General features: G+C 32.5%; 1 protein-coding gene and 1 non-coding gene across 2 annotated transcripts; both read left to right on the forward strand.

Moving 5' to 3' along the window:
* The first annotated feature begins 8,006 nt into the window (after window positions 1-8,006).
* LOC114182338 (uncharacterized) lies at window positions 8,007-13,687 on the forward strand. Its single transcript, XM_028069231.2, has 5 exons — window positions 8,007-8,383; window positions 8,781-8,869; window positions 9,092-10,999; window positions 11,917-12,100; window positions 12,929-13,687. Exons 1-5 carry the CDS (start codon window positions 8,368-8,370, stop codon window positions 13,546-13,548), a joined length of 2,817 nt encoding a protein of 938 aa, XP_027925032.2. The 5' UTR covers window positions 8,007-8,367; the 3' UTR covers window positions 13,549-13,687.
* A 1,717-nt stretch (window positions 13,688-15,404) lies between these two features.
* Window positions 15,405-15,487, forward strand: LOC114165670 (small nucleolar RNA R16). The gene has a single exon (XR_003599750.2). It is a non-coding gene; the product is annotated as a small nucleolar RNA R16 (small nucleolar RNA).

Below are 15,487 nucleotides of genomic sequence, written 5' to 3' on the forward strand. Positions count from 1 at the left end.
CTCACTCCACCACCCCGCAAGACACCTCACAGCCCACCCGCAACACCACACCAGAGAGACCACCACACCCCCAAGGTAACTCACCTCTCACGATGCTTCACAAAACCTCTGCCTCACAAAATCAAACGATGGCAAAATGGAAAAAGAACCCTCTTTACTCTGTAATCTGCTCATAAGAGGGTGGATCGAAAAACCAACACATCCCTCAAATCCGCTCTCCATAATCGGTTTAAATCCATTCAATGGAACACAACACCATTCAAGAATCCGCGCTCTCTAATTCGTTTGAACAGTGCCATCCTCACAAACGAACAGGCCCTTAGGAAGTAAACTCTAACAAATTTACGATTTGAGCTTAAGGGTCAGCTTTATGTACTTCTATGATTATGGGTAAATTCTCGAGTTTGATAACCTTGACTGAAAAGTAAGATTTTCATGAATTTGTACATTTCATCATATTAGCACTTCAGTAAACTTGGGTGTTTGTTAATAACTGTTGCATAACATCCGGGGCCTGAGCCATCAGTTTAACATAATATTTAAAGTATAAGTTGATGTCACTTTCACCTACTTTATGGCCTTAAACGGGGTATAAGCTAATGTTATTTGAATGTTAGCCTGCTTTGTGCTTGAATCTGTAGATCAAGACAACTTCTGCATATATTGTCTTTGACAAATTTCTGTTTTTGTCAGTACCTGGGAGCTTTTGCCCCGGGTTTTATTTTACATGTTCTTAATTAAGGTATGGGGATTTAGTTATCAGGTCCTTTGTTAATTGAGTTTCGCCCATCGCCTCACAATGGCTTTTTATACCAAATTGTACATGGGAAATGACACTTCACGTATCTGGACTATATTAAGAAAAAGTTCTAGTCGGATCAAATGGCTTGAATGAGAGTATTCTTGCAAGATGGGTATAAGTTTGTTGATATCATTATCATTTGTGTGTAAACATGGATTATTCTTTGATATCTTTGTTTTTTTCGTTGGTACTAGTTTGTTATGGTGTTGAGTTAATAATACTTTGTATACTCTGCGACATTTCGTTGTCAAAATAAATGCTTGTCAACTTTGAGCATGATAACCATTAGATTATGAGTACAAGCTCGATTATCACGCTGGTTCATATTCTGGTCTTATCTGAATTAGACGAGTTGTTTCCACGGCATGCATGCTTTGTCTCAAGTATAAAGGACTCTGAATTTGTTTTGTTTTTGCAGTGTATAATCTGGTTTAGTAAGTGCGCCAATCCAAATAATATATACTTCTATACCTTTCTTTTTCAAACTACTCTCATTTTTAAATACAGTCCGTCATATCCTTGAATTGAAATTCCCCACAACATTGTTTTTTAACAACAGTTGCTCATGTGAGTGGAAGTTGCAGTGGTCAAATAGAAATCTTCTATATTTTGATTAATTTTTTGGAACACCGTGAGTGAGTGAGATGTGGGTGCAAATGGAATATTTACACTTGGATGCAAGAGATTTTTCTGTAGCAAAAGGATGAATTAAAACTTTATAAACTAGTTTTCAAAGAAAACCGTCTAAGATCTGTTCCAGTAAATAAAAAGATCTAAAAGCTCACTGAAGTAGGGTAATGATAGTCTTGAGTTTGATGAATTGCAGTTGGTCAATTCAATGGTTGCTTCTTTATTTTTTTCTTAAAAGATATTTGCACTTTAAATTTTAGGAATGCAGCTAGATAGACCAAAAGCTACATAAATGGACATATAAGTAAAATGGGAAAGTAGAAATAACAATATACTGTATCTGAATAGTTGTAATGTTCAGAAGATTTAAGCTTGACTTTCTTTTGGATTAGCCCATGCAATCCATCAATTTATTGGATCTAATTTCATATTTTGGAAATGAGTTTTTCTGAATGTATTTTTGGGGTTTCTTCATGCACTTCCAACTTTTATTTCTGCACCTCCAACTTTTTCCAAAATTCCCTAAAGGACCCTTGACTTTTTATTAGGTAGAAAATAATTTTTCTCTGCTCATATATTTACCCACCCATTAGTACTGATCCACTAACACTTTTCTTACGGTATATGGAAGAAAACATGTTTATAAAAGTATCAGGTTTCGAAAGTCGATTTAAGTAGGTAAAAAGTTTTAAAATCTGGTTAAAGAAATTATCAGATTTTGAAATTTAATTAAAATAATTACCGAATTTTGAAATCTGTTAAAATAATTACTAAATTTTGAAATTCGTTAAAATAATTATCAAATTTTGAAAACCGATTAATATAATTATCAGATTTTAATAACATATATTAATTTTTGTATTTATGTAATGTATTAAGAAAAATAATAAATAAAAATAAATTAGTATTCAAAATAATATAAAAAAAACAAACAAAAATGAATTAAAAATAAAATTAAATGTGTGTGTGTGTGTATATATATATATATACATTTTCTTTTGTTTTAATTTTTTAAAAATTTTTCCATATAAATTATTAAGAAAAATAAAATAAATAAAAAAGAAATAAAATAGAAAAATCAAGATTAATTTTTTTTAAATAAAACCAAAGAAAATATTTAAAAACAAAATTACAAAATTATATATATATATATATATATATATATATTGCTTTTTATTATTTTCGCTGGTTTTCTATTTTTAACTTTATGTTAGTGTTTTTCAATTTTTGGTTTTTAATTTTTTTTTAAATATTAATTATTTTTCATAATACATTATATCAAAATAATATTAAAAAAATTGAAATTATATATATAATATTAATTTTGTTTTTTTAGTCTTCTATATTAATTTTATAACATTAGTTATTTTTTAATTTTACTTATTTATTTAATACAATATATAGAAACAAAAATTTTATATATATATATATATATATATATATATATTTCAAATCCGTTAACTATTTAAATTGGTTTTTTTAATTTTGGTAATTATCTTAATCGGATTTTGAAATTTGGTAATTTTTGTAAAATATAATTACTGATTTAGTTTTTTAATCTTTTAGTTTGGTTCAATATAGTTTCTTTATTATTTATTGAGTTAATTTAGTTTTTCAATTCTTTAAAAAGGTTCAATTTTGGTATTCTTCGTTAAATTAAAGTTAACACGATGCTAGTACATAAAATGTGTCAAGTCGCGAAATTTTAATTTTTTTAAAATCTCTTTTCTAATTTTTTAATTTTTTTTTCTAAAAATACATAAATTGCCACATTCAAGTTAACGTCGTGCCATGTAACAATTTATCGTCGTTACAAGTGATAGTAGTGGTAATTATCTTCAATCTAGTCCTTTACAAATAATAAAAGAACCAAATTAAACTAAACAAAAACTTAGAGAACCAAATCAGTAATTATAACTTTTCTTAACTAGATTTTAAAATTTGATTATTTTCTTAATTGTGTCTCAAAATTCGGTATTTACTTAAGGGTTAAATATGTTTTTGGTCCCTCAAGTTTTAGTGAAATTTGGAATTAGTCCCTCTTTGAAACTTTATACCAATTTAGTCATTTATTTTAGAAATGCATGAATTTAGTCATTTTAACCTAATTTTGTTAAGTTTATCTGACGTTTCAAGTACATTTCTTGATAATATTTGAATTGTTTATACTGTTTGACACATTTTCGCTTCAATGTTAACTCAAATATTATCATAAAATGCGTTTAATATGTCAAATAAACTTAACAAAATTGGTAAGAAGGACTAAATTCACGTATTTATAAAAATGAATGACTAGATTGGTATAAAGTTTCGAAGAAGGACTAATACTAATTCCAAAATTTACTGTAACTTGAGAGACCAAAAACATATTTAACCCTTTACTTAAATTTGATTTTGAAATTGGATACTTCTCTAAACTTCTTTTTCCTCTAAACTGTGAGAAAAGTGTGTAGGGGTGAATACCGGTGGATGGATAGATATAAGAAGAGAGAAAAATTATTTTTTATCCAAATAAAAAAGTCAAGAGTCATTTAGTTAGATTTTGGAAATTTTTAAGACTGCAGAATAAAAGTTAGAGGTGCAGGAAGAAACCTTGTATTTTTTACATTTCGGACTAAATAGATATCCAATAAATAAAGGAATGTACACAGTCAAATCCTGATTGAGGTGCAACTCAGGCCAACTATAATAGCAAAGATGAACTTAACTCTTGTTTTTCTACTTGTATTATTTTATGTGTATTGGGCATAGGTGTGTTTAGTTTGGGGCTTGGAGTCTTTGATTCAAATTGTAATGTAAAAAAGTAGAAGTTTCTTTTGACTTACCTAAAATCAAACATGTACATAAATTATGGAAAAGATAAACAGCAAAACAAATTATTGTGTCCTATACTGATAGGATCACGACCTAACGGATCAGGCCTGCGTTAGCAGATGCAAGCTGCCACCTATATTTAAAATCGTCTTACAATAATTGGTTCCGAATTTGCCTCAAAACATTATCTTGTTAAATTTGGTAGAAACAATGTTCCATAATGGAGAAGTTCTTTAAGCATATATATAGTTGATGATGTCATTATTTAATAAAGTTGTAGAAAAAGGTGTAGCTTCCTACGTACAGACAGAGCTACACAAACGGATCTCTGGTTCATTATTTATGAAACTACTTCCGCAGAGAATGAGAACTGCATATTGCTGAGTTAAAAGTGCAAAATTACAGTTAAAAGTTGAAATCAATTGGACTAACGTTATGCTTGGAAATTACTGCTATTGATACCAGTAGACCATTTTCTTGCATTGCAATAATTTGAATCTGAAGCACTTTAATCTCCTACTACATGAACAGCTGGCATTTCTGGGTAGACAATGGGAAAGTCACTGACAGCAGACAAAAGTAATGGTCCTATAAACGATGATAAACAAAGAGACATAGCAGATATAGCAGACAAAGTTTTCCCAGTAACCACACTTCAAACTCACCACACTTCCCACACAGATACAATATGGGAATTGCGGCTTCATCTATACTTTTTACAAAAGTGAGCTTCGGTCTAAGCACTTGAATCTTAATTCATGTGCATCCCACAAAGTTACATTTCAAATTTTGTTTCAGGCAGCAAAATACTCTCGTTCCTGTGTCAAAATTTTAAATGTTTTTCTAAACTTGTAAGTGTAATGTATTTTCATTTCTAATTTAAATGTTTTTCTAAACTTGTAAGTGTAATGTATTTTCATTTCTAAACTCTATGGAAGTAGTCTTCAATATTTAACTGTATTAAGTATTTTGACATGTCAAACTTATTTTAAGATGATGTTTGAGTTGTTTATACTCTTTTGATATGTCCGAACTCAAATGTTAATATAGAATATCGTTTAATAAGTCCAAAAAAATTAAACATTTTTAAAGTTTAAGGATCAAAATATATCAAAATTTGAAATATCGATGAATTCTAATTTCGTGTTTAAATTTAAAAACTAAAAACATATTTAATCATCTTTAAGTTATATAGTTTATATGCCCTTACTTAATTTAAAATATTTGTAGTACATTTTTACACCAAAACATTTATCTCATATAAAACTATAGATCAACGTAATTTAAACACTACAGACCACCGAACAAACAATAAATTTTATTAAAACAAGTAAATTTTAAATTATTTTGATATTATATTAAAATATAAATTTAAAGTCTAACAACATAAGATGAAATTTGTATCATTTATAATCATTTATATAATATAGATTTATTTTATTATGTCCAATAAATTTTAAAAAATCATTTATGTAACTGATTATATGTGATTTAACTCTACACGGTACTATTACAAGTGAATCTTGTTGAAAGCCTCAGCATATTATTGTTATTATTTTATCCATTTATTTCATAATTTACGCTTTATGGAACTGATTAAGAGATACATGACATGTGGTGTACCTACTACTAGTTGAGGCAGCTCTGTGGTCTAAGGTTTCTCATAAATAAAGTTTCCAATATTGCTGATTGGGTGTCATGACTCATGGGCAAACGTCCAAGTTTAATTGCAGTACCTACCGATTTAGATCATATGTCGTCAAAAGTTTCTTACTCATTCAAATCTCATAATTGTTTGGTCCTACATAACTTTAACTAACCAACTTGCTTTAAACTTTTTTTTTTTTTTTAGCTTTTCCTATGTTCTTAAAACAATCTTGTTAGAAAAAATTAATTGAAATGATACAAATATAGAATAAACAGGGTTTACGAAGCTTCAAAGAAAACCATTTTATTATAGAAGCTCCGGAATCATTGCCATGCCGCAGAACTTTATTCTCAATGTGCTGCGGACAAACAAAACAATCATCTTTTGTTGTCATGTCTTTTCCTTCGGATCCATAGGGACGACACTGAAACCATCAAAATATGAATTTACGAAGCAACGTGGGCAATTAGATTAGAGCTCTCAAACCGGATAATTTGACCTGATTCGATTTATTATGGATTGATCATTTAATAACCTGACTCACCTATTAACGAGTAAAAAAATTCGAATCTGACCCGACCCACTACAGATTGGCTCACGAGCTCTCTTAATTTAAAAAATATAATTTTTAAAATTTTTTTTAGTCAAAACTAAATTATAATTATAATTAAAATCTAAATAAACTTCAATACAGTCCAAATACAAACTAAAATCATAAAAATAACAAATTATCATGTGTTGACTAAAAAAACAATCTAATCTGACCTACATGCAAAGCCAACTTAACAAAAAACACTTGCGTAACACTTTATTTGTGGGTTGATGAGCCAACTTGACTCACCACAAATTTAACTCAAGTGAACCAGATTCTAAGTGAGTCGGGTAAAAAATGAACCCCGTATTGAAATTTATCAACCTAATTCGAGTCAGATTGGCTCGCCAGTTTCAATCTATTTTGACAACTCTGACTTAAATATTATCCATTAGTTGCTTAGATATTATCCATCAGGTGGCTATGAATTTTGTTCGAATGTTTAAGTTAGAATTAGCTTTAAATCGTCAAATTTTAGCAAATTATAAATTTAGATTAATACCGAATAAATGTTTTTACATTGAAATATGTGTCTCTTTTGTGAAAAATAGGCCTAGCCCTTGAAAATGGTTTTATTGTTTCTGCTTGATTTGGATCAAACATGTTTATGGTACTTTAGCGTAATGATTGATCACAATATTTTACCGACACTGCAATCACTCTTAAAAAGTAAACTAAATGAAGAGAGGAAGAAAAAAAAAGCAAAAGAATAAAGGTGTAGTAGAAAGAAGCATGCACTTGTTAGCCTTTTTGACTTGTCTGTGTAGAATTCAAATATTCATCGATCATTACGTCTATGCTGCTCCCTATCAGCTCGTAGTTTCTTGTCCCTCCAACATTACTTACACACACAAATATTCACCAATAAATATATTATTTTACAATTTTAGATTAAAAACAATGTTCTAATATTTTTATATTGTGACAGGAGCAAAGGAAATAATGAAATTTGAAGTCAGAAATTTATTATACACACAATTATGGGGTATGTTTGACCGTCAATGACATTGTGGAGAGGCAATGTCACTCATGAGTTGCCCTATTATCAAGTAAAATCGCGTGTCATAATAAATTTTACAATTATTATATTTGCTTTGTAGGCACATAAATGGAAAATTTCCGGTCAAACACGAAGTGACAAACTTTAATGTGACACCGCTAAGTAATAAGATAACAACTTAGAATACTATAATTTTCTTTTAGAAAATTTTACAAACAAGTGGAAAAAGAAAAGAAAATAAAAACACCTAAACTTAACAAAACGCACGAGATTTTTACATCAAAAGAACAAATACACCTTCAATTTCAGGAAAATATTTTGAAGTAGTGAAAATAATTGGTTCAGTATAGTCCATTGAGTTGGGCAGTGTTAAATTCATCTAAAAATTTTACCAAGCATAGAATCCAGTGCCACATAAGAAGGCTTTTGAGCCTACGTGGTGCAACCAGAGATGACCACGTGTCGTGTAGCATGGACGGAGGATCACACTCCTATACTACTCTTACTAGTTCCCCGCGCAGAGGGTGAGGCCTCCGGTGTCAGTGTATCGGTATTTGAATTGAAACTTCAAAAAATGAACACTATCCCATCGCATTCCCATCACACCTCTCTCCGTCTCTCTCTCTCTTCACGTTTTCTCTCACACTGTTTCAGTTTTGGCTTCTTAACTAAAATCAATCACCTCGCACAATTCAAGATCTGTGCATCTTCACATTTTTTTTTCCTACTGTGCTATTTCTTCATCTTATTTTTTCGTTCTGTTTTTGGTATCCTGAGCATAACATCCTAGGGTTTGTTATCATTTCGCAAACTATTTCTTCCATTTCACGTTTGTTTCGAATCACATTCTCCTGCTTCTTCAACCGATTTAGTGCTTTCAAATGCAGAGACCTAAAGGTGGTGGATCAAGTTCCTCCTTAATTTTTTTTTTTTTTGTGTATGCGCTTTTGAACTGCTTTCTAGCTTTTGCTCAGTGCTGTAGTGTAATAATGCTGTTCTGTTTTCATCATGAATTTCTTGTGTTGTTGTGATGTCTTGTTACTTACGCTGCTTCGCCTTTGATAATTATTTCCAAAGCGTTTTCTGTCGTTCTCTTTATCTCATGCATGATTGAGTGGGAGCCGTTTCTTCTCATACTCTTTCAATTACTACTTTTTATCTTAGATCGTCACAAGTAGTGTGTGTCTCTTTTTAGTATTTTTGAAGAATTTTAGTAATCACTTCTCAATTAAACCCTTTGCCGTACGCGCTCTTGAATCTTCCATCCTAATTTTGTTTTTTAATTCGTTTTCAGGAAGCAAGCAGGTTCATAGACGTAGAAAACTTCAGAGATTTTCCTCTGATTCTGGTTCTTGCAGTGATGGGGTTGCAGATAGAGATTCAGTGAGTTTTCTATTTCTTTCAGCTTTCATCTCTAGACGCTTGGTCACGATTTACTTAACTGCATTTCAGAGTCATGAACCATAATTTCTTAATTGAAGGCTCTATTATGTTCATACAACTCATTGCATTACGTACACCTTATGTGTGGTTGGAGGGTGCGTTTTCTTGTAAAGAAGAATCAGAGAAACTGACTATCGTGAGAAAATGCATTGATTTTTGCAGGGTTCGTTTCAATTGGGGTTCGGGTCCTCAAAGCAACCGTTTGGAACTCCCATGAAGAAGCTATTAGCTGAAGAACTGTCCCGAGAAACTGAACCCAAAAGAAGAGCTCCCGGTGTCATAGGCAGATTAATGGGTCTTGATGGACTTCCGTTGCAATTGCCTGCCAATAAGCATCACAAGCATCTGTCAGAAAATCATGTGAAAGGAACAACACCGGCAGCGAAAACTCGAAGAAGTGGTAAATTATACGGCGGTCGAACGTCTGGAAGAAGTTCAAAGAATCAGCAAGAGTTTAAGGATGTGTTTGAGGTCTCAGAGATCTCAAACATAGAGAACTGTAGGTATTCTTCCCAGGGGTCTGTAAAGTTGAAGATCACTGATGATGAAATGTCATTTGTTGAACAGAAATTCATGGATGCCAAACTCCGTGCAACTTATCAAGATTTACCGTCTTCCCAGGATTCCCATGATACACTCGAGATTTCTAATAATGATCTTTTGCAAAAATACTTTAAGCGGCCAGATTATTTGTTTAAAAGTCATCTAGATGATCTGCAAGGTTCCCCTTCCGAATCACATTTTGATCACATCAGAGTTACCAAATCATCAGATATAGAGAACTATGAACATGGTGACTTAAGCCCGAAGCCGGGCAGGGAGATAAAAGGGTTGAATTACAGTAGATCTCATCAGAAGCATCGTGATGGTTATTCTTCCCATGTAATCAGAAGACAGGATATTCATAGTTCGCCAAAATCATCAAAGCTTCAGTTTAAGGGAAGAAATGAGCCTGATGCAGTCCCAACAAGGATTGTTATCCTAAAACCTAATCTTGGAAAAGTGCAGAAAGCTACCAAAATTGGTTCATCACCTTGTTCTTCACATACTTCTCTGTTGGATTATGGAAAGTATCCTAAATTTTCAGATAGCAGATTTAGGGACTCTGAACTGAATCAAAGGAAAAATTTGCCTGATAATGCCTGGCATTCAAGGCAAAATTCTTTGGAATCAAGAGAAATTGCAAAGGAAATCACAAGCCAAATGAAAAATAATTTGGGTAATGGCTCCATGTTATTATCAACTTCTAGATTTAGAGGAAATACGTGGGACAATAGCTCATGTAGTTTTTCTGGGAATGAATCTCTTGAGGAATCAGAGGTGACACCTGCAACTTTGGGAAAACCATTTTACGTAAGTAATACTATCAGCCCAGCATCATGTTTTAGTGAGTCATTTGTGACTAAAGAGGCAAAGAAGAGATTATCAGAGAGGTGGAAAATGTCACTAAAGTCTCAGCAGGGTCATTCTGTATCCAGGAGTGGCACTCTAGCTGAAATGCTTGCGAAACCTGATAAGGAAATGAAAACAGCTAATTTTGACAGCAGCCCTAGTGGGGAAGGTTTACGTGATAAACTTTCTAACAACGGTAAACCTGCTGGATGGGTTGAACCATTGGGTATTAGCAGTAGGGATGGATGGAAGGATGGATGTATTGGAAGTTTACCAAGGTCTAAGTCTCTTCCTGCTTCATCTACTACTTCCTTCGGAAGTCCTAGAACAATTTTGCGCCATGAAGCTCTTCACGATGATCGATTTATGATCCCAAAGGTAGCCTATAAACGAGAAAGGAAGAAAGTGGTGAAGGGTCTTGATCGGAGACAGTGTATGAATACGAGAAACCTAAAAAGCAAGAAGTCTCGGTGTTCCGATCCATCAAATCTAGAAGGCAATGAGTCATCCCAAGACTTGAATACAATTCAAAATAAAGTGAGGTGTAATCTTGAAGAGGATTTGCCGAAGCAAGAAATGTTGGCCGCTGAGATCGACGGAGAAACTACTGCAGTTACTGAAGCTGTTGCAAATGTGGCAGATGAAAATGCAGTTGTTTCATCTGAATCTTATATTAAGGTGCTTCTTGATCCGAAGTTATTTTATTTTACTCAAAGATGACACTAATGCAGTTTTCAAAGACAATTTAATGCTGCTGTTTAAGCTTTTAGCTTTTTCATTGGTATCCTGATTATATGCTTATTGACATGTATGAATGCCATATTATAATCATAATTGTTTTACTGAACAGGTCAACTTACAGTAAACAGTAAAACACTGACCTATCTTCTCTCAGTTGGCATTGATATTGTATCACGTTAAATTAAGTAATCAATTAATTCACTCGACGCAGATTATAATCAAATTGGAAAAATCCATTTGCTAGGTTGAGACTTAAGTCTTAAGTTAGAAGTATGGAATAATGGTGTGGTGTGGGGTTTATAAGCCCTGGGCTCTCCAACTGTAACAACTAGTTTTTGTAGTATGGTTCTTCCAAGGCTCTTGTCAACTGAAAACCTCATGTTCTAATTGACTTGAAACTGGCTATGAGCGTTGCTGAAAACAGGATGGGATCGCATGAGATGTCTTTGTAATTCGGTGGAAGTGAATAAAGGACAGCTTTGTGCCAGCTATTTTACATTAGTTTATATAGTTTGGTTAATCCTTCTGTATGTGTATTTGTGGAAAATTCCTTTCAAATCCGTTCTCTTAGTTCTTCCATTTGCCATTCATATTTTCAGTAGATTTTCACGGTTATTCATACACTTTTGGTGCTTAAATGAAATGCAGAGTTTTTGGAAACATCTAAATCTACTCAGAAACTATTAGGTTATCCAAAATTGTTTAGATGCTGTAATAATCTAGTGGGTAAACTTCTAAGACATTAGCTTATGTGAGAGTGGTTCTTTTGTCTCAGCATGTCCAATTAATTTGGCCAGTAATTGTTAAACAATCTTTAAAATTCCATATCTTGCTTGACATTTGAAATATTTCAGGAGGTATCAGTTGGGTCTTCCGCTGAAAATTTTGTCCCCTTGCAAACACCTGTATCTGGACTTGAATCTTCATGCTGTAAAGATGCGGATCAACCCAGTCCAGTCTCAGTGCTGGAACCTTCTTTTACTGATGATCTGTCATCATGTTCCGATTGTTTTGAAAGTCTCAGTGTTGACATACAAGGTAACTCCCTCAGACATTTATTTGTATTACTGTATATAGGCAATGTTTAGTTTCCTTGTTCCATCCTTTGTATAGTTCCTAATTTATTCCCTTTTACTCCCTTGATCCTAGTTGTCTGGCATTCCTTCACATTTTCCCGTACTAATTACAGGATTAGTTTAGTATGATGGTTTTTTGTACATACATTTTATCCGTAATGTAATCAAGAAATAAATAGCAAGAGCTCTTGCTAACTGATAGAACCTTGAGAGATTAAACCATTAACTGAAAAGATGTTTTTTGTGATTTGCATTGCACTTGGTCAATGAAGAAACTGGAGATCAAATGTAGTCTCGTGCATGCCCTAATTCCGTTCTAGTTTAAGTGAACTTAATATTTAGCATGGCATCTTTTATAAAATTAAATAAGATGATTTTGTGATTATATTTTTTCCCATGCGATGGCATTAGTGCCTTTTAATTTAACATATAATCTATTAAAATTGGAATTGATGGTTTACCAGTATATTTTTATACATTCTGACTTCATAGCTGCTATTCAATAATAGATTTTGGGCGAGACTCTAATTTTTCATCATGATTGCCTCATTTCCTGTTTTGCATGATGTGAATTAAAATGTCAGACGGGTTGAAATGATAAATGATGAACATGAATGAATTTGTCCCTCATACTTGCATCCATGCTTTGGTTTCAAGCTTTTTTCAATTACCTTGTTGAGCTTAACAGAAAAAATGATTAGAGATTGATTTGGTTTCCTCCTAAACATATTTGTCTTTGATGCTTTTCCTGTTTTCTGATTCCTTGGTTTCATGTGCGTTTCTTATTCAGGGCTTCGAATGCAACTTCAGTTACTGAAGCTAGAATCTGAAGAATTTGTGGAAGGATCCGCGCTAATTCAAAGTGATGAAGATGGCGGGGAAGCATATTCAGGAATATCAGAAGACAATGGATTACTTAATGGAGATAGCTGGGAGTCCTCCTACATGATTGATGTCTTGTCTGAATCTGGTATTGATAGAGCTGTACCTGATGCATTTTTGGAAGTTTGGCATTCTCTTGAATGCCCTGTTAGTCTTTCAGTGTTTGATGAGCTTGAAAAAAAGTACTCTGATTGGAGTACTTGTCCACGGTCCGAAAGGAGATTGCTTTTTGATCGTATAAATTGGGGAATTATCGACATATACGAGCAATTCGTTAGTACACAATCATGGGTAATCCCTTCGAGAGCCACAAATCTTTGTTCTAGTTCTAAATTGATTAAAAGTGGACTCCAAGACTGTTTGTACAGAATGCTGTGGAGTCAGGGAAAAGTAAAGGATACGACACTGGGGAAGGTGTTGGTAAGCGAATTGCAGTGGTTGAACTTAAGAGATGACATTGATGGAATAGGTAGCGAAGTTGAGAGCTTGCTACTTGATGATCTAGTGGCTGAGATAGCTGTTACATAGGCATTTTTGCTCTACGATGTTTCGTAATACATGAATCAAGTAGTAAAATGGTAATTTCGCAAGATGAATAAAAATTGTGAGACAGTATTATAGTGACTTCCAATATGCATTTAATAAAATGAAAATGTCAACATTTAAACATTAGGGGTAAAGGTTTTTGCCTCCACTGTTGTCAATTGTAAATACAAGGTGACTCCATATTTCTTTGGCACGTAAGTACGAACATATTCTTTTGGTTGGTTTTACCTCTCTAAACAACCCCATATCCATGAAAATGTTCAAATACGTATAAAAACAAAAACTTTAGAGCATGAATTTTGTTTTGTTTGTTTCCGCCAACACGTGTGTTCCTGTCACCAAGAGGAAGATCTAAATTCAGCGTGGAATATAACAAATAGAAAAAGATTTTGATTCCCTTAAAAATAAACAAGGGAACCGTCACGCGGTCTTCAGATAGCTTATGCTAGCGGTAACCAAAAAAGGTGATATTAAAAGCTGATAGTCGATGCAAAATCATCCACCATGTAGCTGTCAACATTTCATCAAATATCATTTTTTCTCTTCGTGCCTTCTTGTTATTTTCACGCTCGGGGAAAGGCAATTCTGTATTGGATCTCTCTATGGGTCTCTTGTGCTATATATGGACGTAAAACTCATCACTGTATCTTTCCTTGTATATAGCTTAAATATAGTTTAATAAAGATTAAAATACTTTTTTTCTCAATTTTTGTCAAGTTTTGTCAAATAAGTCATAATTTTGGTTTTGTATTCAAATAAGTCTTAATTTTCGTCAATTCTGTTCAATTAAGTTTTTTTTTAACACCGTTTAAATCATTAACAATCGGTCATGAACAATGACTGCCACGTGTCACTTTATGGTTTTTTTGAATTTTTATTTTTATTTTATTTTTTTAATTTTTTTTTAATTTTTTTTAAATGTCCACATGTCAATTCAATAGCGTGTCATGTGTCAAAATCAATATTTTATATCCAATTTGGTCCCTATATTTGTTATTATTATTCAATTTAGTCCAAAATTTATTTAAAATTGACCAATTTTGTCTCACCAAATTTTATTTTTATATCAAAGTTATAATGATGTGAATTTTAATATATTATATAAAAATATTTAATAAAAAATGTAAATTTTAATATAAAAATTAAATTTAGTTTCATTTTGGAGAGGGAATAAATTGATTCATGTTAACAAAAATTGAGACTAAATTGAACAAAAATAACAAATATAGGGACCAAATTGAATATAAAACATTGACTTTGACATGTGGTACGCTAATGGGTTGACACGACATTTAAAAAAAATAAAATTAAAAATTAAAAATTAAAAAAAAAACTACAAAGTGACACGTAACGGTCACTGTTTATGACTGTTAATGATTTAAACGGTGTTAGCAAAAAAGGACCCAATTGAATAAAATTGACAAAAATTGGGACAAAAAGTATTTTAACCTATAATAAAATCTCTGTGGTGTGGTTATTAATGAACAGTTAGTAGATTCAAAATTCGTAAAACTATTGTTTGGGCCAAAACTTTGTCCAGATGAACATAAGAGTACTGGATTGGGTCTGGGTAAGCCCATGTATTTGGGCTCTATCACTTGGACTAAATGCAGTTATGCCTTCAAGCCCATGTATGCTTCGGGGATGCAAAACTATTACCTTTGAGAGGTATAAATACAAAGCAACGCAACGTCTTCTTAATCTCACAGTCGATTAGGGTTTTGTGCCATCTATGACGAGCGCCATGATCTACTCCGTTTAACTTCTTTTCTTCTTAATTTACTATCAAAAGCGTGTGTATGTTGTTGTAGTCATATTCGTCCTCTGTACTTTTCTGTTTTGGCAAGTGATGAAAAGAATCTTATCCTACACACCGAAATTACTGTGTGGATTTCAACTCCGCTTATTATCTGATGCCGAT

The sequence above is a fragment of the Vigna unguiculata genome, chromosome 1, assembly GCF_037176805.1.
Source record: "Vigna unguiculata cultivar grain cowpea cultivar isolate G323 ecotype 2 chromosome 1, ASM3717680v1, whole genome shotgun sequence".
Lineage (NCBI taxonomy): Eukaryota > Viridiplantae > Streptophyta > Magnoliopsida > Fabales > Fabaceae > Vigna > Vigna unguiculata.